At 47.3% G+C, this 25,113-nt stretch overlaps 2 protein-coding genes across 2 annotated transcripts in view; one reads left to right on the forward strand and one right to left on the reverse strand.

Moving 5' to 3' along the window:
* LOC132885161 (uncharacterized) overlaps positions 1–25,113 on the reverse strand; it is a 30,046-nt gene that overhangs the window by 3,442 nt on the left and 1,491 nt on the right. The window contains exons 2-5 of the mRNA XM_060919510.1: positions 2,294–4,735; positions 2,007–2,118; positions 861–952; positions 601–681 (exon numbers count right to left, since the gene is read on the reverse strand). Coding sequence (XP_060775493.1) covers positions 601–681; positions 861–952; positions 2,007–2,118; positions 2,294–2,492 — 484 coding nt within the window. The 5' untranslated portion in view covers positions 2,493–4,735. The remainder of the gene's footprint in view (positions 1–600; positions 682–860; positions 953–2,006; positions 2,119–2,293; positions 4,736–25,113) is intronic.
* Positions 6,022–11,669, forward strand: LOC132884447 (uncharacterized). The gene is made up of 3 exons (XM_060918289.1): positions 6,022–6,118; positions 6,847–8,147; positions 11,480–11,669. Exons 2-3 carry the CDS (start codon positions 7,095–7,097, stop codon positions 11,480–11,482), a joined length of 1,056 nt encoding a protein of 351 aa, XP_060774272.1. The 5' UTR covers positions 6,022–6,118; positions 6,847–7,094; the 3' UTR covers positions 11,483–11,669.

Consider the following 25,113-nt stretch of genomic DNA (forward strand, 5'->3'; position numbering starts at 1 on the left):
GCATTCATGGTATGGCGCCTTAACCACCTGAGCCACGACGCCCCCACAATGTGCGATTTTGATGTCATTTTGAAGTGTATTGCGTGCAAAAGACAGTTATACATACCAAAAGAGTGTGAGGAAATAATCCTATTGTCATCCTAACCAAAGTGTATACGTAGCATAGGTGAGTTTTATTTCATAAAACTATTATCGCCACCTCATTCATAAACTGGAACGGCAAGAAGGGACGGGCTGCAGCTAGTAGTTTAGCCGGCTAATTTTTAAATAAAATTCCGCTATGCTATGAATACACTTTAGTAAGCACATGCCAGCAGGATTATTTCTTCACACTCTTTTGGTAGGGGTGTTTTTGCATGCAATACGCTTCAAAATGACATCAAAATCGCACATTGTACCTTTAAGGCACATCAGATTTTAAGACACATCAAGGAATCTCAATATCATTTTCGTACAAAGAGGTGCACCGGATTTCACAGCACTTTGCAAATAAGTCCAAAGTCCCTTTTAGTCCAAAAAATACAAACAAAAGACCACGCAAAATCGTGAATATAAGCTGCAGCAAGGTGAAATCAAACAGTATTCAAGTTGACAACATACCCTCCCTTGAATGCTCCAGGGACCTCACAGCCTGGCTTGATTGTGGCAGCTCTTGGAATGTCCAAGATTTTGACATGTGTCCTGCAACATGCAAGTAGAAAGGATTATTTGTATGTTGTGTTGACAAATTCAGACAAATATACAAGTAATTATTTTGTGTGGAGGTGCAGTTTTTAAAGGACTACTACACATCATTGTTTAACATTGTATAGCTGCACCTATTGAAAACATGATGTATTGCCATGCTACTGAGTCAATACCTGGAATGCCCACATCAGGTGGTCTGCAAAGCATTTTCCTCTTCAGGTCAGATGGCTCATCAGAGTCGGAGTCCATGTACCCTGGATTTGGGCTGACAAAAAAAAAAAAAAACAGGACAAACAAGACAAACAATAACAACAACAACAAAAAAAAACAGATAAGTCCATTTCATATCAGGTTTATTAGCCAAAGTCAAAATATACACCATTTCTCAAAGTCAAGGAAGCATGCTTCCTTGTCACTGAACTAGAAGAAGACTGGAAACGCAGGCTAATCACGTATGACGTGTGAATCTGGCTGCCATTTTAAAGTTTGGCTTTGTGGGCCTAACGAAATTAAAACAATTGAAAGTACAGCCTGTCAAACATCCTAATTTTGTTATTTTTTACCAAAACTTTACTTATTTTTGAATGATCAATATGATGTGGAGAGCACTCCAACAATTAAAGGTCGTGGATCGCTGTGGAGGAATATTTAGGTTTGTTCAGAAGACAGTACACGTAGAATATGTTTTAATCATGCTGTAGCATCTCAAGTGGAGCTTGTATATTGTTGACAATTAAGTAAGATATCTCGACAGCTTTTTCAAAACATTAATGTGTGAATTAAGATACCGGTATGCACCATGTTTGCAGCTGTGGTTTCATTTGTTTTCAATTACCATGGAAACTCACTCCTACAGCCATTGGAATTGTTTACAATCATATTATTCCTGCTGTAGAGCCATACAGTTGACTGAACAGAGCATCACATGGTTGAAATATGACGTGCAATTTACAGTCTCCGTATGTCTCCAGGCGTCTTTTTTTGGCCAGTTCGTGGCAGCCTACATAGACAGAAGCGAGTTTTGTCTCCAGTAATCCAAACTTCAAAATGGTGCCCGCATCTGCGCGTTAGCATGGCGCTAACTGAAAGGCGATGACGCTTTCAGTCTTCTTCTAGTTCAGTGGTACTCATACTATGTTAATGGTCGATTTTCAAGGATTCCACGTCATGGCGACTCGCCAAGTACTGTTCCAAAGTCAAGCATCCTTAAAAATTCTACCAAATCCCACACCCTTGATTTGTAGAATTTTTCAGATTGCAGTTTTTAACTGGTTAAGTTGTGAGGCGACGGAAGTAAATTCCACTGCAGATCACCTTACCGTGGTTTTCTTTTCTCCCTCACAGCTTCTTCATCTTCAGTTTCCAACTCTGTGGTTGCACATATTGTGGAGCTGTACTTCTTTTCTCTGCGCCTAGCTTCCTCAAAGGTCTCTGGAGAGTGCAGAGGAAAAAGAAAACACAAATTGCAACAATATTCCATCTATAAGCTCAGTGTACAAGGGACTGCACCCTGTACCTAATTATCTGTGAGGTGCTCTGATTAGGAGTGCCAGTTACATGTAATGCAATTAGGTATGTCTAAAACTGAAGCACAGATTATACTCACTACATGCAACAAGCTGGCGGACATCACTGTATGCAATCCAGGTATGGTCTGGTTCCATCTTCTCGCGAAGAGCTTTGGCCAGGTTTACTTTTTTGGGGGGCCATAATAACGAGGTCTTGTCACGAAACCAGCTCTGCAGTACTACAGCTGTCCCACCATTTGGGAAGAGTGCAACTGACCACAGTACCTCACCATTCATCTCTCAATATTGGGGGGAAAAGTATTCTTCATGAAAATGAACTATTATACTGTATATATGAACTAGTGATATGAACTAGATAGATATCACTCCCCCCCACCCTACACCCTTAAATGAAGCAGTGGTGTTGCTATGGCGCCATTGCCATCTGGACAAAGCAGACATTTACATTTGATACAGCTCAGTTTGCCTATCCCTACATTGTTATGAAGCCCACTGACCTTGTATGTACCAATGTAAGCTGAATCACAGGGATACATGTAGTATGGCTGTTTGTTTCTGAATCTCCTATAAATGATATATACATCTTCATCTGTCTGAACAATATTCTCTACTAATGCAAAACAATCTGCCACTAGAATACAATTGTCTCCCATCTTTGATGACAAAGTAAACAGATAAGTTGAAACCTTCTTATACTGTCTGTACTGAAATGAGAACTGGGGGGGGGGGGGGGGGGTACAGGACCATCAGTGTGGATGTTGTACAACACTGGGACATCTGTGGGATGTGGTGTCTCAATATGTTGAATTTCCGATAAACGTTTAACTACCTGTTGAAGAGGCTGATGTGGTTTCCGCAGAAGACGTTTCATTTGACCGAGATAGTTCTCAAACGGAAACCCAGAGATGTTATCTAAAGAGCCAAATTGCCTATATTCCTCGGCCAAATGAATAAGAATGTGTACATTATATACGATTTCATCCTTTCCATACACCTTCCCAAAGTGCTCAACAAACGACACCATCAACCTCTCTGCAAAAGACAGTTTCTCAACAGAAATATGTATGGATAGCAAGAGATACATTGCGACAGAAAACAACATGAAGTTGTCATACATTTCACTAGGGAGGCAATCCTTCAAAACTACAGGACCCCAATACAGCATGAAGGATCTAAACTCAGTGGCTTTCCACTGATCTAGTTCTCCTAGCACCCTCGGTTTACGATTAAATTCACAAGGCATGTAGGGACACAGCTTAATCAGTTTCTCTGAAATAGTTTGTTCAGTTTGAGATGGAAGCCTTGTTCTCAGATCTTTCCCCTTTAACCATAAATTCAGCAGTTTCCTCGTTACACCAAGACAGCAGGCATGCATATAGTCAATTGGGAACATGGAAACCATCAGACAAAGGACTGTTCCCAATGTGATGTTCCTCATCAACCCTATCTGTGAAACTAGAATCTGTCCTAAGTCTCACTTTTGTTTCAGGAAAAGTCATTTTATTTCTCCATACTCCCTCCTGAAAGCACTTGTCACATCCTGAATAGCCGTTATGTGCCTTGGTCTGTTTAATGAATGCTCTGGCTGGAGCATCACAGATAAAGGAAGAAACCTTAACTTCAAACTATTTGTCAAGATACCTAATGCCATTACTCAGTACATTCTTAAGATCTCCAATAAACTGTTCTAGGTACTGGAAAACACTCTTTGGCTTGCCTACACCACAAAAGACACCAACAACAAAAGGGGACTTTGTGTAATCGCATTTCAGACACCCAAGAATAGGCCAGAACTGCAGTTTTGAACTTTTGAATAAAGGTAGGCCATCTATATTGAACTGCAATACAAGAGTACTTGGCACTGCAAGTAAACTCAAACATTTTAATCGTGAAAGCACTCCCTGTACTATGCCAAAATGGTAGTACTCTCCCCCTTCTATTTTAGTGGTAGGCACACTTGTTTGTGTTCCAAGCAATGTTCTTGCATCTTTGGGAAGGGTTGGGTGAAACACCCTTAAGATGGAGAGCAAAGCGGATAGTGCAACCAGAGACACAGAATAGGATGTTGCCCAGTATTTCAAACTTGTGTTTAGAAAGTCTTCATTAGGCTCGTCATCAGAACCAGATGAGGAGAACTAGAACCAGGGTCAGGTTCAATTTCATCAGCCCCTACTTCATAGTCTGAATCTGAAGCCTGTGTGGTGCACAAGTTGGCATCCTCCTGCTGATTACTTGAAACTCTATGAGTGTTTAGTGAGAAGTCTGAAGTTGTTGAGAAACCACGTAGCTGGCCCTCAAAGGTAGGGTGTGTGCTTTCATGATTGGAATTAGCAGCCGTTAAATTATATTCAGATAGAATATCCTGCTGTGTATCCCTCACTAGTTTTTTGACTCTGCGTCTTTTAGCTTTAGAAGATGCCCAATAAGATGACATGCTACAAGGGATATTGGCACTGTGGTTAGTGTACAAACCTGTTTATTGACTTGGCTGCACAACAGCAGATTCTTGCTCTTAGATCCTGAAAAGGAGAAGACAGAAAAACAATGTGTGCTGTATATTATTTATTGAAAATTAGCTCTAGACAGCTTAGAGTGAGACAATTGCCACGGTTCAGTGGTCCATAGAGTAATGGCGACATCTGTTGGTGAAGCTATAATAGGAAAAGAATCAACTTTACACTTATGTAGATTTCCCCCTTCGTATTCATTGTAAAATTATGTACATATTTTTATGTTGTCCCATCTCATCTCATTATCTCTAGCCGCTTTATCCTGTTCTACAGGGTCGCAGGCAAGCTGGAGCCTATCCCAGCTGACTACAGGCAAAAGGCGGGGTACACCCTGGACAAGTCGCCAGGTCATCATAGGGCTGACACATAGAAACAGACAGCCATTCACACTCACACCTACGGTCAATTTAGAGTCACCAGTTAACCTAACCTGCATGTCTTTGGACTGTGGGGGAAACCGGAGGAAACCCACGCGGACACGGGGAGAACATGCAAATTCCACACAGAAAGGCCCTCACCGGCCACGGGGCTCGAACCCGGACCTTCTTGCTGTGAGGCGACAGCGCTAACCACTACACCACCGTGCCGCCCTATGTTGTCCCATATGAAACAAAATAGCTTTTTACTGCAGCATCAAAACTATTTTCCTCTACTGCATTAGTGCTGCATAAAGTACAGTATTACTATAGTAAGTGCTATATTTTGGGCACAAAAATGCATACTACATCAATACACTGCACTTTACAGAATTGTACTGCCTAATGTGTTTTTTTTCTTTGGACATTAAATTATTTGTAATACACTTATACTGTTTTAGAAATAAGTCTGATTTTGTCTGCAATGAAAGTGGGCACCAGTTAAAACACCTGTAGGCTACTGTGCATGCCGCGAAAATCTGACTGAAAGACAAAAAGAGTGCTAGCGTTATTTGATAACCATATATCATGCAACATGCAAGTGTGAAACCTGAAGTTTTTTAAAGAATCATTTCAGAGGAAACCCGTTTCTTGCCACAGCACATAGCCCAATGATGAATGCAAGGTAGCAATTTCGCTTCGGCTATAGAGTGCTTCGAGGTCAGCGTGAACCCAGCGGCGGCCATATTGGAAGTCAAAGGTCGCCTGGGTCAGGCTGTGTTGTTGTTGCATTGTTGTTGTTCAGCGAAGCAAAAAGGGGTGACAATGCCAAATATGTGTGTCATTGTTGGCTGTAGTAGCCAGGGGGAAAAGGGTGGCAATAGCTTCTACAGACTCCCTAAAGTCATGACTAACCAGGGAATTGCAGCACAGGAGAAAAGTGAGCGGAGGAGACGACAGTGGCTGCCTGCCATTAACCGATCAAATTTAGGACAACTTGACTGTATCCGGATTTGTTCTGATCACTTTGTGACTGGTAGGTTAAATTGTCTTGAATTTCATAGTTACTAAAATAAATGTGATACAAACTATTATCTTTTCTATGTACTTTCAGCAATGATTAATGGATCACTCATTCACACACACACACTCTCACACACACGCACACTTGATTTGTATAGATTCAGCTGTAATCATACCCTTGCTGTAAACTTCTCTCAAGAACTTGAGTATTGTATTTGATATCGTTCCTTTCCAAAGCATAAACAGAGCCTAATATAGCTGTAAATTGTTAATTTACTTTTTCTGTGAAACTGCTGATTTTGAGAAGGAAATTAAATTATTATTGTGGAACTGTTGTCATTTTCTGACTGTTCATTTGAATGCTTATACTGGACTAGGCAGGGAAATCTATTGGCACACCAGCACCACCAAGAATTTTTATCACCAGCTGCCACTGCACTCATCAGTAGTAGAATTTGAAGGCCACAAAGAATTCACAAAGAAATACAGAAATGAGACACACAATTTCTGAAACCAAGATTAACCTCTACCAAAGTAATTGAAAGGCCAAAGTGTGAGAAAGAAAGGATCTGTTCATGATCCAAAACATGCAAGCTCACCACCCAGATAGCAAATGATGTTTGTGGCAGCGGGGGCGTGGTCAAGCACCGGTCTGTGACAGGAGGGCGGAGTTGGGGAAGGTAAGTGGCAGAATCGCTTCACCTGAGTGTCATTAACCTGTGTTTTGTGTGTTCTCCCCAGTAAACCACCCTATTTAAGGAGGGAGAGCGAGAGCAGAGGGAGAACCGGACGAGAGGCTGTGTGTGTGTGTGTGTGTGTGTGTCTCTCTCGCGCTAGTGAAAACAGTGTTGCAACTCTGAAAAGTGTGGCAATAAAGCCGGTTAACAAACCTGATCTCTGTCCTGCCGTCCTCTGTGCTCCACCCACACGCGATTCACGCTACAGTGGTGCTGAAACCCGGGACCGTGGAGCACCTGTCCTGCAGCCCCATGGAATCCTCCCCGTTCGCGGACTTGGTCCACGCCCTCGCCACGGCCCAGCAGAGCCAGCACCAGGCGCTCGTTACACTCCGGAAGGAGCAGGAGCGCCGCTTCGAAGCCCTGGTACTGGCTCAACAGGAAGACCGCGAGGCGTTCCGGCGCCTCCTCGCGTCGGCGGGGTCCACCAGCGCCCCGGCCGCGGGCCCATCTCCCATCACCTTGACTAAGATGGGCCCGCAGGACGACCCCGAGGCGTTCATCGCATTATTCGAACAGGTCGCCGAAGCCTCGGGGTGGCCGATGGAACAGCGCGCGGCGCGCCTCCTCCCCCTCCTGATGGGAGAGGCGCAGTTAGCCGCACTACAGCTCCCCGCCGACCACCGGCTGGCCTACGCCGACCTTCGCCGGGCTGTCCTCCAGCGCGTGGGGCGCACGCCGGAGCAGCAGCGCCAGCGCTTCCGCACGCTGCGAATGGAGGAAGTCGGCAGCCCGTTTGCGTTCGGCCAGCAGCTCCGGGACGCCTGCTGGCGGTGGCTGAGGGCCGAAGATCGCGACGCCGAGGGGATCATCGACCAGGTGGCGCTGGAGCAGTTCGTCGCCCGCCTACCCGCCGGAACCGCGGAGTGGGTCCAGTGCCACCGCCCGGCGTCGCTGGATCAGGCCGTAGGACTGGCGGAGGATCATCTGGCGGCTGTCCCGGCGGCAGGACAACGGATGTCTTCTTCTCTCTCCTCTTCTCTCTCTCTCTCTCTTCCCCCTCCTCCCGTGTCCCGTCCTCGCCCCATTCCCCCACCACGGAGACGGGGGCCGGCCCCACCCCAGCCGGCCCGCCGCACCCGTGGTGCCCTCCCGTTTCTCCCTTCTATGTCTGTCTCTCCCCCCCCTCAGGTGAGTGACCCCCAGTCCACAGCTGCAGAGGGGAGGCCCGGGCCGGTTTGCTGGCGCTGCGGGGAACCGGGCCACCTGCAGCAACAGTGTGCCGCGATGGAGGTGGGGGCGGTGGTGCGGATCCCCGACGCGCCAGAGGCTGCCCTCGATCAGGCCGGAGCATATCGCATACCGGTAAGTGTACAAGGGGCGACCTATCAGGCGTTGGTGGATTCGGGTTGCAACCAGACCTCGATCCGCCAAAGCCTGGTGCAAGACGAGGCATTGGGGGGAGCACAAGGGGTGAAGGTGTTGTGTGTGCACGGGGATGTTCACTGCTACCCGTTGGTGTCGGTCCACATACATTTCAGAGGGGACAAATCTATAGTGAAGGCGGCGGTTAATCCTCGCCTTACCCACTCTTTAATCTTGGGGACTGATTGGCCGGGATTCCGGGGGTTGATGGCACACCTAGTAAAGAGTGGGTCCTGCCGGTTAGCCGGGGGGGGTCCCGGTGTCGTTTTGGCTGGAGCTGCGGTCGCAGGGCCGTCTACGTCATCTCCGCGACAGAGTGAGGGGCCCCCGGCTCCTCTTTCTATTGGGGAATCCCTCGCGGATTTCCCACTGGAACAATCGCGAGACGAAACTCTGCGACACGCGTTTGACCAAGTGAGAGTAATCGATGGTCAAACGCTCCAGCCGAATGCCACCCCGACCTTCCCCTATTTTTCCATTTTAAAAGATAGGTTATACCGAGTGACGCAGGACACTCAGACGAAGGAGCGTGTCACCCAGTTGTTAATTCCAAAGAGCCGTCGGGAATTGGTATTCCAGGCGGCTCACTTTAATCCCATGGCGGGACACCTCGGGCAGGATAAAACACTCGCCCGGATAATGGCCCGATTCTATTGGCCGGGGATTCGCGGTGACGTCCGTAAGTGGTGTACGGCGTGCCGCGAATGTCAGTTAGTAAACCCAGCGGCCATTCCAAAAGCGCCCTTGCGCCCCCTACCATTAATCGAGACCCCGTTTGAACGAATTGGGATGGATCTCGTCGGGCCATTAGATCGGTCAACACGAGGGTACCGCTTTATATTGGTTCTGGTGGACTATGCAACGCGATACCCGGAAGCGGTGCCTCTTCGCAATATCTCCGCACGTAGTATTGCAGAGGCTCTCTTCCACGTCATCTCCCGGGTCGGAATCCCGAAAGAGATTCTGACTGATCAAGGCACCTCGTTTATGTCACGAACACTGGCCGAACTGTATGGGCTACTGGGTATTAAGCCGATCCGCACCAGCGTGTATCACCCACAAACGGACGGTTTAGTCGAACGGTTCAACCGCACCCTCAAGAATATTATCAAAAAATTCGTAAGTGAGGACGCACGTAACTGGGATAAGTGGCTCGAACCCTTGTTGTTTGCAGTGCGAGAGGTCCCCCAAGCCTCCACGGGGTTCTCCCCATTTGAATTACTGTATGGGCGTAAGCCGCGCGGCATCTTAGATGTACTGCGGGAAAATTGGGAGGAGGGACCTTCGCAGAGCAAAAATGAAATTCAATACGTTATGGATCTGCGCGCAAAACTCCACACGCTCACCCACTTAACTCAGGAGAATTTGCGGCAGGCCCAGGAACGGCAAACCCGCCTGTACAACAAGGGCACGCGCCTTAGAGAGTTCACTCCGGGAGATAAGGTACTCGTCCTGTTGCCCACATCGAGCTCCAAATTAATCGCCAAGTGGCAAGGGCCCTTCGAGGTCACACGGCGAGTCGGGGATGTCGACTATGAGGTTAGGCGAACGGACAGGGAGGGGGCGCTACAGATCTACCACCTCAATCTGCTGAAGCTCTGGAATGAGGAGGTCCCCGTGGCGTTGGTGTCGGTAGTTCCGGAGAAGGCGGAGCTGGGGCCGGAGATCCAAAAAGGGTCATTGGCATCTCGCACCTCTCCGGTCCCCTGTGGAGACCACCTCTCCCCGACCCAACTCACGGAGGTCGCCCAGTTGCAGGCCGAGTTTTCGGATGTGTTCTCGCCCCGGCCCGGACGCACCAACCTCATAGAACACCACATAGAGACGCCCCCGGGGGTGGTAGTGCATAGCCGACCTTATAGATTACCCGAACACAAAAAAAAGGTGGTTCGGGAAGAACTTCAGGCCATGCTCGAAATGGGCATCGTCGAGGAGTCCCACAGTGACTGGAGCAGCCCGGTGGTCTTGGTTCCCAAGGCCGACGGCTCGGTCCGGTTCTGCGTGGACTATAGAAAAGTCAATGCGGTGTCTAAATTCGACGCGTACCCAATGCCTCGTATTGATGAGCTGCTTGATCGACTAGGCACGGCTCGCTTTTACTCGACACTGGATTTGACGAAGGGATATTGGCAGATCCCCTTGACTCCATTATCCCGGGAGAAAACGGCCTTTTCCACACCGTTCGGCTTACACCAGTTCGTCACACTTCCGTTTGGGCTGTTTGGGGCGCCCGCTACGTTTCAGCGGCTGATGGACCGGATCCTCCGGCCCCACGCCACCTATGCGGCCGCTTATTTAGACGACATAATCATTTATAGTAATGACTGGCAGCGGCACCTGCAACACCTGAGGGCCGTCCTTAGGTCGCTGAGGCGGGCGGGGCTCACTGCCAACCCGAAGAAGTGTGCGATTGGGCGGGTGGAAGTACGGTATCTGGGCTTCCACTTGGGTAACGGGCAGGTGCGTCCCCAAATTAATAAGACAGCAGCGATTGCGGCCTGCCCAAGACCCAAGACCAAAAAGGGGGTGAGACAGTTCCTGGGGCTGGCTGGCTATTATCGTAGGTTCATACCTAATTATTCGGACGTCACCAGCCCGCTGACTGACCTCACTAAAAAGGGGGCGCCAGACCCGGTCCAGTGGACGGAGCAGTGCCAGCGGGCTTTCTCTGAGGTAAAGGCTGCACTGTGTGGGGGGCCACTTTTGCACTCCCCTGACTTCTCTCTCCCCTTTTTGTTGCAGACGGATGCGTCGGACAGAGGGCTGGGGGCCGTTTTGTCCCAGCAGGTGGGGGGAGAGGACCGCCCAGTGTTGTACATCAGCCGGAAGCTGTCAGTGCGTGAGGGGCGCTACAGCACTATCGAGAAGGAGTGCCTGGCCATCAAGTGGGCGGTCCTCGCCCTCCGTTACTACCTGCTGGGGCGCTCTTTCACCCTCTGTTCGGACCACGCGCCCCTCCAGTGGCTCCACCGCATGAAGGATGCCAACGCGCGGATCACCCGTTGGTATCTGGCGCTCCAACCTTTCAACTTCAAGGTGGTCCACAGGCCGGGGGCGCAGATGGTCGTGGCGGACTTCCTCTCCCGTCAAGGGGGGGGGGGAGTCGGCTGCGGGCCGGACGGGCGCCCGGCCTGAGTCGGGCGGTGGGGGTATGTGGCAGCGGGGGCGTGGTCAAGCACCGGTCTGTGACAGGAGGGCGGAGTTGGGGAAGGTAAGTGGCAGAATCGCTTCACCTGAGTGTCATTAACCTGTGTTTTGTGTGTTCTCCCCAGTAAACCGCCCTATTTAAGGAGGGAGAGCGAGAGCAGAGGGAGAACCGGACGAGACGCTGTGTGTGTGTGTGTGTGTGTGTCTCTCGCGCTAGTGAAAACAGTGTTGCAACTCTGAAAAGTGTGGCAATAAAGCCGGTTAACAAACCTGATCTCTGTCCTGCCGTCCTCTGTGCTCCACCCACACGCGATTCACGCTACAATGTTATTTCAATGTTGATATTTGGTCAAGATGGTTGATTTACAGTTATAGTTGAACACTGATGGTGGATCAACCATTAATCAACCACTGATAAAATAAAAAGTTGAAAAAATGTGTTCGAATCAATGTAATGGTTGAAGGAAACATTTGATCAATGTTGAATATATGTTGATTTTGTTGTCATCATACACTGCACCACTGGACGGGAGCCTGGGGTGCACTCTGGGTGAGACCATTTTGTGGCAGGGGGGTTTCCTATATTTCATTGAATTTCATTTATTTAATTTAGAATTTTAATAGAGCACAAGGAACTATGAAGAATAGATTTATGGTTATGTGCAAATCTTGTGTGTGCAACATGTAAGGAAAAAAACAAACATCTCCATTTTCTACCGTACCGGTCGCTATTTGGAATGGTCCAAATAACCGTCTCTCAGAAGAACTTTCTCGAGCTCCGTTGACGACGAGACTTGCGACCACAGACTGTCCGCAAGCGACTGAAGAAATTTCAACAACACTGGCCAGTTCTCCTCTTTGTGGTAAGTGTGGTTATAAATAGTGGTTGTGTATTAGTGAAATGGTAGCTATAAAAGGACAGCCCTCTGTGACAATTAACCTGACCTGTATTATCGTGATTTTCATAAGGTGAGGCGGGTCTGCTATGCTAGAAATGGCTAGGATGATTCCTGACATCTTTTCAAAGAGAATAATTTATTTCTCATATGATTAAGAAATTGACATGGGAAATATGCCAAACAAAAGACAGTCCAATACAAGCAGCTGCCGCAAGCTTTAGCTACACCGAGTTACACGAGTTACAGTCTTCTGCTCAGCACCTCAGGATAAATGTTGATTAGCTATGAACAAAATTAGCTATGAACATATTTGGGCGGCAACTGTGAGCTAGTTGGTTCATTCACATCGAGGTTGTCTGCGGACTTTTATGAATTTATCTGTGCTCTATCCGGAGTGCATGAAAATTGATATCCTTCCTGCGTGAATTTATATCTGCTTTCTCACTCAGTATTTTGCTATAGAGTGCTCCGAGATGATGCTAAAAATAGTAACACTGCGGTCTGCGTGGCCATCTTGGAAGTCACTCGCTCCAGAGCGCTCATAGAGTACACATTCACCGATTCGTTTCTGCGTTAGAGGGCTTAGAAGCTTGGATTTTTTAAAGAATTTAGACATCTGAAGTGACGGAGCACTACTGTAAAAGTTTGGATAAGCAGGCACGGGAGCGTTATGCTGAGAAGGTACGTTTCATTGGGAATGTAGATCCATACACTGTTAGTGAGAAGGAATGGAAAGCTGACCCCAGCTTGTTGCCGCATGTGACATACATTGATCTTGTGAACTATCGTGTTTCACCCAAGTCCATTTTGTGAACTAAAGCATGTGTACATAAACATTACTAGGCCTAGATCTTAAATGCCATTTGATGCAACAATGCACTGCAGTATACATAAGCTACCTAATGTGACAGAGATAGAGGGGGAAGGTTTCTAAGGTGAGTGTGGGACAGTGATTGTATGAAAAGAAAGAGAGAGAGGTGGTGTGTGTATGTGGGTCTGATTCTAAGGTGAGTGTAAGATTTCTGTGTGAGAGAGTGACTATGAAATGAGGTGTGTGTGTGTGTTCTGAGCTAGGTGTATTTCTGTGAAACGAAAGAGGGGGGGAGTGAAACACAGTGTTGACACTCTTGTTGTGAATACAAACTATGACAAGAAAGATGTGTGATTATTGTCCAGTATGAACCAAAAGTTTAGTTTTGAACATCACCTCTAACCAAAGACAGACAGAGAGAGAGAGAGAGAGAGATACATTTTCTGTAGCAGGGGCAAAATTTCCAGTGCCCCAAACCCATTAAATTCGGCAATGGTGATTGGCCAAATATTTATTATTTTTCCCTAGCAACCAAACACGATTGGCTATTTCGCTGCACTTCTGGGGCGCTCAAGAAGAGAAATGATCCGAGTCTGTCGGTGGAAATTCACTACTGAATGAGAGTCAGTTGGTGGAAATGTTGTTTAAATAATTCAGATTGCATGTAGGCACACACTATTAAGTAAAACTGACATTGATATTGTGACAGTTTGTATGGATGGGTGGAGGACAGAAAGACGGCAGGCCAGAACTGAGTTCACAAAACTCTTTTTATTTTCACTTTTCAGTGCAAACATTGACTCTCCCAGCCACACACGCACGTACGCACACACAAGTCGTCTGGTTGGGGAGAGAGCTCCCTCTGCTCTCGCTCTCTTTCCTTAAATAGGGCGTGGTCACTGGGGAAGACACAAACACATTAATTAACATCAGGTGCAGTGATTCTGCCACTTACCTTCCCTGACTCCGCCCTCCGGTCACAGACCGACGCTTGACCACGCCCCCGCTGCCACCGCCCGACTCAGGCCGGGCGGCCGTCCGGCCTGCAGCCGACTCTCCCCCCCCAACGGGAGAGGAAGTCCGCCATGACCATCTGTGCCCCCGGCCTGTGGATCACCTTGAAGTTAAAGGGTTGGAGTGCCAGATACCAACGGGTGATCCGCGCATTAGCATCCTTCATGCGGTGGAGCCACTGGAGGGGTGCGTGGTCCAAACAGAGGGTGAAAGGGCATCTCAGCAGGTAGTAACGGAGGGCGAGGACCACCCACTTGATTGCTAAGCACTCTTTTTCAATGGTGCTGTAGCATCCCTCACGCACCAACAGCTTTCTACTGATGTACAACACTGGGCGGTCCTCCCCCTCCACCTCCTGGGACAAAACAGCCCCCAGCCCTCTGTCTGATGCATCCGTCTGTAACATAAAGGGGAGAGAAAAGTCAGGGGAGTGTAACAGTGGCCCCCCCACACAGAGCAGCCTTTACCTCAGAAAAAGCCCGCTGGCATTGCTCCGTCCACTGGACTGGATCTGGTGCCTCCTTTTTAGTCAAATCAGTCAGCGGGCTGGTGACGTCCGAATAATTAGGTATAAACCTATGATAATAGCCAGCCAGCCCCAGGAACTGTCTCACCCCCTTTTTGGTCTTGGGCCTCAGGCAGGCCGCAATTGCTGCTGTCTTGTTAATTTGGGGATGCACCTGCCCGTTGCCCAAGTGGAAGCCCAGATACCGTACTTCCACCCGCCCAATCGCACACTTCTTGGGGTTGGCTGTGAGACCCGCTCACCTCAGTGACCTAAGGATGGCCCTCAGGTGTTGTAGGTGCCGCGGCCAGGCATTACCATAAATGATGTTGTCGAGGTACGCGGCCGCATAGGTTGGATGGGGGCGGAGGACCCTATCCATCAGTTGCTGAAATGTAGCGGGCGCCCCAAACAGCCCAAAAGGAAGTGTGACAAATTGGTGTAAGCCGAACGGTGTGGAAAAGGCCGTTTTTTTCTCGGGATAATGGAGTCAAGGGGATCTGCCAATAACCCTTGGTTAAATCCAGTGTCGAGTAAAAGCGAGCCGTGCCTAGTCGATCGAGCAACTCATCAATACGAGGCATTGGGTACGTGTCTAATTTAGACACCACGTTGACTTTTTTATAGTCTACACAGAACCGGACCGACCCGTCAGCCTTGGGTACCAAGACCACCAGGCTGCTCCAGTCACTGCGGGACTCCTCGACGATGCCCATTTCGAGCATGGCCTCGAGTTCTTCCCGAACCACTTTTTTATTGTGTTCGGGTAGCCTGTAAGGGCGGCTACGCACTACCACCCCCGGGGGCGTCTCAATGTGGTGCTCTATGAGGTTGGTGCGGCCGGGCAGGGGTGAGAACACGTCCGAGAACACGTCCGAAAACTCAGTCTGCAACTGGGCAACCTCCGCGAGTTGAGTCGGGGAGAGGTGGTCTCCACAGGGGACCGGAGAGGTACGTGATGCCAATGTTCCTTTTTGAACCTCCGGCCCCAGCTCCGCCTTCTCCGGAACCACCGACACCAATGCCACAGGGACCTCCTCACTTAAGAGTTTGAGCAGATTGAGGTGGTAAATCTGTAGCGCCCCACCCCTGTCCATTCGCCTCACCTCATAGTCGACGTCCCCGACTCGCCGTGTGACTTCAAAGGTTCCTTGCCACTTGGCGACTAATTTGGAGCTCGATGTGGGCAACAGTACGAGTACTTTATCTCCTGGTGCGAACTCTCTAAGGCGCATACCCTTGTCGTACAGGCGGGTTTGTCGTTCTTGGGCCTGCCGCAAATTCTCCTGGGTTAGGTGAGTGAGTGTGTGGAGTTTTGCGCGCAGGTAAATAATGTATTGGATTTCATTTTTACTTGGTGAAGGTCCCTCCTCCCAATTTTCCCGCAGCACATCTAGAATGCCGCGCGGCTTACGCCCATATAACAATTCAAACGGGGAGAACCCCGTGGAGGCTTGGGGGACCTCTCGCACTGCAAATAGCAAGGGTTTGAGCCATTTATCCCAATTATGTGTGTCCTCACTTACGAATTTTTTAATTATATTCTTGAGTGTGCGATTGAACCGTTCAACTAAACCGTCTGTTTGTGGGTGATACACGCTGGTGCGGATCGGCTTAATACCCAACAACCCATACAGTTCATTCAGTGTATGTGACATAAACGAGGTGCCTTGGTCAGTAAGAATCTCTTTCGGGATTCCAACTCGGGAGATGACGCGGAAGAGTGCTTCCGCAATACTGCGTGCTGAGATATTGCGAAGAGGCACCGCTTCCGGGTATCGCGTTGCATAGTCCACCAGAACTAATATAAAGCGGTACCCTCGTGTTGACCGATCTAATGGCCCAACGAGATCCATCCCAATTCTTTCAAACGGGGTCTCGATTAATGGTAGAGGGCGCAAAGGCACTTTTGGAATGGCCGCTGGATTTACTAACTGCCCTTCGCGGCACGCCGTACACCACTTACGGACATTGCCATGAATCCCTGGCCAATAGAACCGGGCCATTATTCGGGCTAGTGTTTTATCCTGCCCCAAGTGTCCAGCCATGGGATTAAAGTGAGCTGCCTGGAATACCAATTCCTGGTGGCTCTTTGGAATCAAAAGCTGCGAGACTCGCTCTTTAGTTCAAGTGTCCTGCGTCACTCGGTATAATCTATCCTTCATAATTGCGAAATAGGGGAAGGATGGGGTGGCGTTTGGCTGGAGCGTTTGACCATCAATTACTCTCACATGGTCAAATGCATGCCGCAGAGTCTCGTCTCATGACTGCTCTAATGGAAAATCCGCGAGGGATTCCCCAATAGAGAGAGGAGGAGCCGGTGGCTCCTCACTCTGACGCGGAGATGACATAGACGGCTCTGTGACAGCTGCTCCCACCAACGTGACACCGGGACCTCCCCCTGTTAAACTATGGCAGGACCCACTCTTCACTAGATGACTCATTAATTCCCCAAATCCCGGCCAATCAGTCCCCAAAATTATCGAGTGGGTAAGGTGAGGATTAACCGCCGCCTGTACTATAAATTTTTCCCCTTGAAAAAAAATGTGGACTGACACTAAAGGGTAGTTGTGAACATCCCCGTGCACACACAACACCTTCACCAATTGTGCTCCCCCCAATGCCTCGTCTTGCACCAGGTTTTGGTAGATTGAGGTCTGATTACAACCAGAATCCACCAAAGGCCTGATATGTATCCCCTTGGATACTCACCGGTATGCGATACGCTCCGGTCCGATCGAGGGTGGCTCCTGGCGTGTCAGGGATCCGAACCACCACGCCCACCTCCATTACCGAGCACTGCTGTTGGAGGTGCCCCAGCTCCCCGCAGCGCCAGCAAACCGGCCCGGGCTTCCTCTCTGCACTAGTACTCTGGGGCTCACTCACCTGAGGGGGGAGAGAGACACAGACACAGAAGGGAGAAATGGGAGGGCACCGCAGGTGCGGCAGGCCGGCTGGGGTGGCGCTGGCCCCCGCCTCCACGGTGGGGGAATGGGGCGAGGAGGAGACACAGGAGGAGGGGGGGAGAGAGAGAGAGAGAGAGAGAGAGAGAAGAGGTTGTCTGCTGTCCTGCCGTCGGGACAGCCGCCAAATGGTCCTCCGCCAGCTCGATTGCCTGATCCAGCGACGCCGGGCGGTGGCACTGGACCCACTCTGCGGCTCCTGCTGGTAAACACGCGATGAACTGCTCCAGTACCACCTGGTCGATGATTCCCTTGGCGTCACGGTTGTTGGCCCTCAACCACTGCCAGCAGGCGTCCCGCAGTTGCTGACCAAATGCGAACAGCCGGCAGACTTTCTCCAAGTGCAAAGCGCGGAAGCGCTGATGTTGTTGCTCGGGGGTGCGCCCCACATGCTGGAGGACGGCCCGGCGAAGGTCCGCGTAGGCCAGCCGGCGGTCGGCAGGGAGCTGTAGCACAGCCAGCTGCGCCTCTCCCGTTAGCAGGGGAGGAGGCGCACCACACATTGTTCCATTGGCCACCCCGAGGTCTCTGCTACCTGCTCAAAGAGCGTGAGGAAGGCCTTAGGGTCGTCCTGCGGGCCCATCTTCATTAGGGTGAGGGGGGAAGGGCCTGCGGCGGTGGAGTTGGTGGACCCCGCCGACGCGAGGAGGTGCTGGAACGCCCAACGATCTTCCTGTTGCGCCAGCACCAGGGCCTCGAACCGTTGTTCTTGCTCCTTTCGGAGGGCAAGCAGCGCCTGGTGCTGGCTCTGTTGGGCCGTGGTGAGGGCATGGATCAGGTCTGTGAAGGGGGAGGACTCCATAGGGCTGTTCTCTTCTGTGCTCGGCCCCGGGTTTCGGCACCACTGTGACAGTTTGTATGGATGGGTGGAGCACAGAAGGATGGTAGGCCAGAACTGAGTTCACAAAACTTTTTATTTTCACTTTTCAGTGCAAACATTTACTCTCCCAGCCACACACGCACGCATGCACTCACACAAGTCGTCTAGTTGGGGAGAGAGCTCCCTCTGCTCTCGCTCTCTCTCCTTAAATAGGGCGCGGTCACTGGGGAAGACACACAAACACATTAATTAACATCAGGTGCAGTGATTCTGCCACTTACCTTCCCTGATTCCGCCCTCTGGTCACAGACCGATGCTTGACCACGCCCCCGCTGCCACAGAGATATATATAAATTTTTTTTCTCCCTCCACATCTGGGAGGGTGGCACCCGAGCGCCCCCTATGGGCCAGCCGCCACTGGATGAGTGGTTTGCATCTTCTGGGATGGCCACTATATTTCTTCTCTCCAAGTCTTCTCCGAACAGTGGACTGTGATATCTTCACCCCTGCCCTATGAAGGTTACTGATGATTTCACTTGTTAAAGGCGTCGTGCGGTAATTTCAGCAATCAGGCTATATCATGTGTCAAAATGTCGGGTTTGGTGGGTTATTCAAGCCCCTCGGTTTCCCGCAATCTCAGTGTCACGATGCGCCCGCTACAAGCATTTAAAGTTGACGCGCACAGCCAAATTTAGGCAGCCAGCCGTTAACTAGGTCAACTTATGTGTGACGTCATACCAGTAACCTCCCTTGGGTGATGCTGGCCTGTCGCCATGTTTTCTCTATAGCGTGCGTTTACCAGAGTTGTTTACATTGCGGATTTTGTGGATTTATTCAGTTTGTGGATAGTTTTGAACACTCAAAACACTATGAAATGATGTATTAATATTCTGTGATACAAAATGCCTAATCGGTGTATTGTGTTTGGCTGTAACAACGAACACTGAACACTATTTGTGACTGTTGTTATCAATGGATCTGATTTCAAGGTCATGGCTAGGTATTGATAGAAAAAAAATATTTTTTTAAAAACACATGTTTTAAGTGTTTCTATGTATCAATCATTAATTGTACAAAATGATTTTCATACATTTATGTATTTGTCATATCTTTCTTTGTCACATGAAGTGTTGTCTTGATAACATATGTGGCACATAATTTTAGCAAATGGATGACAGAAGATTAATTGAAAGATTTATGCCACAGAGCTGCCTTTAACTACAGGGTTCCTACAAGTTTCTTCAAGTCAAATTCAAGGCTTTTTCAAGGCTTTTTAAGACCAATAATCCACAAATTTAAGACCTTTATCGCAGTTCACCATAATTCACCGGAAACAAACATCTCAAGTTGTGTGTACTCGTTTCTTAGAAAAATGTGAAAATGCGCAAAGGATGATGTACAGAGTACTCACCGAACACCACCACAATACAAAATCATGTAATGTTCAGCAGACGATGCTTAATTAAGAGACTGTTATTTATTTTCGGGGTCAATGGAGGATGTCCTTTTGTGTGATAACTTTGTGTGACACCTTGCTGAATTAATTTCTGTCTCTAATGGCCCTTTTCCACTACCCTTTTTCAGCTCACTTCAGCTCGCTTCAGCTCACTTCAGCCCGACACGGCTCGCGTTTCGACTACCAAAAACCAGCACGACTCAGCTCGTTTCAGCCCTGCTTAGCCCCTAAAACTCGCACGGTTTTGGAGTGGGGCTGAAGCGAGCCAAACCGTGCTGACTGAGGCTGGGGGCGTGAGCAGACACTCCCCTGTGCACTGATTGGTGAGGAGGCGTGTCCTCACATGCCCACACACGCCCCGCGAGCGCGCTGGGATCTGTAAACACCGTAAACCCGGAAGGAGAAGAATTACGAATTACGAGAATTTCTGAAGCCTTATGCGCCTCGCCTCATCTATACGCTCTTGCCAGTATCTGTCCGCGTTGTCGGTGACAACAAGCCACAGCACCAAGACCAGCAACACTAACAACTCCATGTCCTCCATGTTTATTGTTTACTATTCGGGTTGTGAGACTACCGCTTAAAAGATCACTGATGTCACTGTTTGCGCTGCTTAACGACATCACCTGACATCCACCCACTTTCGCTAACTCCACCCAATGTGTCCACCCACTTCCAGCCAGCACGGTTCAGCGCGGTTGTAGTCGAAATGCAACTCCAACAGCCCCACTCAGCTCGACTCAGCACGGCACGGCTCAGCCCGACTCAGCCGCGTTTGTAGTGGAAAAGTGGCATAAGTTGTCTTTGACGTTAAAAGATTCTGGATATTCTGAGTCACTGATAATACATTGCATAGGCTTCACTTCCAAATTCTGTGAATGAAAAACACATTTAAGTTTACCATTAACAGATTTATTAAAATTATTAACAACAGTTATTAACAACAGTGACTTACCACAAGAGCTATGCCTTTACATCCATTCCTGCCTAAAGCATCATAAAAAAAAAAAAAAAACCACTTGCTAAATGACAACCATTTTTGGGCAACACGTACTTCAAGTTAAAAAAAAACATTTTAGGTGAGAACCATAATTGCACTTAAACTTGTTCATTCACAGTAACATACTGATATTTTTAATGAACAATCTCAAATCTTATGAGCCTGAATGCAGTCAATTTCTAAGTTCTGCACTCTTGGCAGTGATCGACTTATCAAGCATAGCCAGTTCTGCCAACTTCTCTTTGTATCCTCTTCGCATTATGTTGGACCTGGCAATCAAAGTGGCCATCTTGCTCCCTGACTTCGCCTCTGCCTCCTCAGCCAGCCTGTCAGCATCCCTTGCTAAACCATCACACACCTCCTGTACCTGTCTCCTCTTCAATTTTACCTGTCTCCTCTTCAATTTTCAAAATTAATTTTAATTTTAATTGAGATGGACACCAAGTTTTTGAGGTCCAGTTTGTCCGTACACTCCTGAAAGAAAAATAAAACTATGTTTGATTACATTATTCAAGACAGGGGAATTGATCACACATGGTTAATTACATAATTTGATCTGTAGTGTTGCTACATGATAGGCCTAAATGGAGTTTATGAATATAAATTGAGAAACATGTAAAAACACATGCATAATAATAATAATACATTTTATTTGAAGCTCCTTTCAAAATACCCAAGGACACTGCACATTACAAAATGTTAAAAGCAACAAGTTAACAGTAGAAAATTAAGTTAAAAGTAGAGTTAAGAGCAACAAGTAATAGTAAGCAACAGGTAATAAAACAACAACAATAACATTAACAATATTAAAAATAATAACAATAATCATCATCATCATCATCATAATAATAATAATAATAATAATAATAGTTTGTGCTTACTTTTAAGTGTGACAGAAGGTCTTTGGCGGTGGAATGACCCATGAACTGGGAGCCAAAATATCTGGACCTAACCTGTCCTTCTGACCAAAACCGCACATGGACGTCCAGCTGTTTTGTTTTCGTGGTTACATTCATGCTCTCGTCGAACATCAATACGAACGGCGATTGGTTGATTTTCGACACCAGCTCGTCCTTGATGTGAATGGCCAGCCCATACTTGGCGATGTAGGCCGTCTTGTCAGCACCACACCTGAAGCTCTGGGCAATGTCTGAATCCGGGAACATTAATTTAAATAGCTCGGAGACACCTTCGTTGCCATTGTAGGACTGGTGTTGGGCTACTGTGTGTAGCGTCCACAACACCTCAGCCTTCATCGTAGGTGTTGAACCGAGTGTTGTCCGCAAATCAACTCTAGTACTAGGGACTACTGTAGCGGCAACAGACTGGCCATCCTTAGCCGTGCTAGGTAGTTGGCTAGGTACCAGCTGGCTAACGTCAACAGCTGGCCGAAACACAGATGAAACAGACGGCGTTTGCCGTTTATCATTGAGAAGAGCCATGTGTTTTGAAGACTGCGCGTGAGAATCCAGCGCCTTAACGCCCATTGTGCCCAATTTAAACGTCCTTTTGCAAACTGAACAAAAAGCTGCGAATATGTCACCATCCACTGGTTTAACCCATTCTCGAAATGAACTATGATGTAGCCATAACTGGTTAAACTTACATTTGCCCATTTTTACACCGTCGAGTTATCGTTTAGCCTGCTTCCACCTCCCTGACTTTCCGAATTTCCATTAATCGCCAGCTGTAAACTATTAGCAGCTACCTCAGTCGGTGTGCGCGCGTAATTGTTCCGCCCACAACTCCAGTTCCACCACTATTGGCTACTTGGCCACTCGTGCCTCATTTACTAAAACAATGACGAAAAAATAACGCCTGCTGGGGTATTTAAGTAATGAACAATGCTAAAATACAAATTATCATCGGTGCACAAATTTAAGACCTACACATTAAAATTCAATGCTTTTTCAAGGCTTTTCAAGGTATTATTTCCAAATTCTCGAATTCAATGCTTTTAAGACTTTTTAAGACCTCGCGGGAACCCTGTAACTAATAATTATCACTTATTACTGACGATTGTACGTTTACTAAACAATACAATACAAAGCTCAATACTCCCAGCCTATAACATACTGAATATCAAGTTAAAATCAACCACAATAAAAGGAAAATGATGAAAACTGGAATATCAAGTGGTCTACTGTATCAGAAGGCCCACTGCATTTCGCGAGATCGCAAGCTGTCAAGTTGCTAGAATTCAATCTTTCTAGCTATACTTTCACCCCCTACAGCTATCAGTATTACACAATCATAGATTAATCACACAGCATTCTAATTCAAGTGAAAATGGTCTTTAAAAATACACACAAGTAGTGATTTAGTCAGAGAAACCAACCAAAACAAGTCTTCAAGTTGCCGGTCTTCTTCATTCTCGTCTTCGTTTCTGTCGTCGTCAGAACTGTCCTCATTTTCTTCTGAAGATGAGCGCTCAGGTTCAAATCTGTAAGGCTGGATACCACCAGGACATTCAGCTGTCAAAATCTCTACTTGTGGGCCATTTTCTTCTTCTGTATCGGTAAAATCAAAGCTAATTTCCTCAGCATCGCTCCTATTTTCTGGTGTGTCTGCCATTGCAACTGCACCGAGTGGTTACTGGTATGATGTCACGCAGCTGTTCCATTGACCGAGAGGGGGCGCTGCGAACGTGGGAAATTTCAAGTGATGGGCATGACCAAATAAGGACCAATTACAACCACGGGAAGCTTTTGAAAAATCGACGGTCAATTTATTTCGAATCTCGAAAGCATTCTGGTGCAGAATAATGCGACTTTTATCGCCACTGCGTGACGCCTTTAATAGGCATGAAGAGATAGATAGATAGATAGATAGATAGATAGATAGATAGATAGATAGATAGATAGATAGATAGACTGACTTGAAATATTCAGATTTTCCATTCAGATTTTTTTTTTGCAGTTTGTTATAAATATGTACCACGTTACAATATCAGTAGACATTTTATATTTTGTTTCAAGGAATGACATGTAACCTTTGACCTGGATTTTCATGTGGTTACAATGTCAATTACCTGTTGGCATTTATTGGTAAACTACAAAACTAGAAATGAATACAAACAACAAAGAATGATTAACAAAATGTAATCTATGAAAATACTTATAAAGTGGGTAGAAAGTGGAACAAAAAGATTTTCTCACACAGGTTAAACATCATCAGTTCATTTGTTTACAAACATTAGAATTACTTCCTCATTTACAGAAGCACCGACACGGAAATATTTATATAAAATATATTTTGTACTAAATATATGTCTATGTAAAACAAATTTTAAATAAAAACTATGTTTTGTTAACTTAATACCACATACAGATCTTTTTTTTAAATAAATCATCTGGATGTTGATAATTGTGGAACAATGTCGATAACTGTGGACAAAGGTGCCGATAATTGTGAAACGGTGTACGTGATCTGATACACTAAGTAACTGGGAATTAACTCATTTTTTCCAGTGGAAGTTTGAGTAATTATTCATGCACAATTAATGTATTGAAAGTCTTTTCTACTTTTGCAATGGCCAAAAGATTAAGGTGTCAATGATTGTAGCCGCCGCTCTATAAAATACATGTATCCACCCATTCATTATCTGTAGCTGCTTATCCTGTTCTACAGGATCGCAGGCAAGCTGGAGCCTATCAGGGCCGCGTTAACCCTTGCCAAGGCCCTGGGCAGACCCCCCCCCCGAGGCCCCACCCCCGCCTGTTGTCAACTGCGCTCAGCAAATTCACCCCCTCAGACGTGCCTGTCTAACTAGACACAGAAACTTAAATAATGACAGTGGCACAATTAGAAATACTATTGAACGATAAAACTTTATATCCATCAACACCTATTTAATCGAGAAAAAGCAATGGTGAAATAGGCAATTGCATGGTGAAAAAATCCATCAGACATCACGGTTAACAAGTCTGGTTAAATAAAGTTTAGCCTCAAGAAGCCTTTGAATGGAGTCAATGAACAACATGTCAAGAACATAACCTAGGCCTACAACAGTTTCTTTAGTATTCAGAACAAGAACATTCATTTGGTATATAACCGTTCGTTTTCATTTTGGAATCCAGGCGACTTTTAACTTGTGAAAACAAAGAGCGATAACAAAGAAAGAAAAATATCTTGCTTCTCAGAAATAAATCTCAAAATGTTAGGCTATATGAAACATTTCATCCTTTCACACACGTAATGTCCCAAACAGCAGTGGCAGACAGCTTTGCGCATTCAGTTTGACAGCCATGGGTCAACTTACAAGGGCACTTTCCTACTTTTCTGGAAAGCG

The sequence above is a fragment of the Neoarius graeffei genome, chromosome 4 (assembly GCF_027579695.1).
Source record: "Neoarius graeffei isolate fNeoGra1 chromosome 4, fNeoGra1.pri, whole genome shotgun sequence".
NCBI lineage: Eukaryota > Metazoa > Chordata > Actinopteri > Siluriformes > Ariidae > Neoarius > Neoarius graeffei.

What these genes read in the sequence shown, in the direction of transcription:
- LOC132884447 (XM_060918289.1), top strand. Translation starts at nt 7,095, where the DNA reads ATGGAATCCTCCCCGTTCGCGGACTTGGTCCACGCCCTCGCCACGGCC.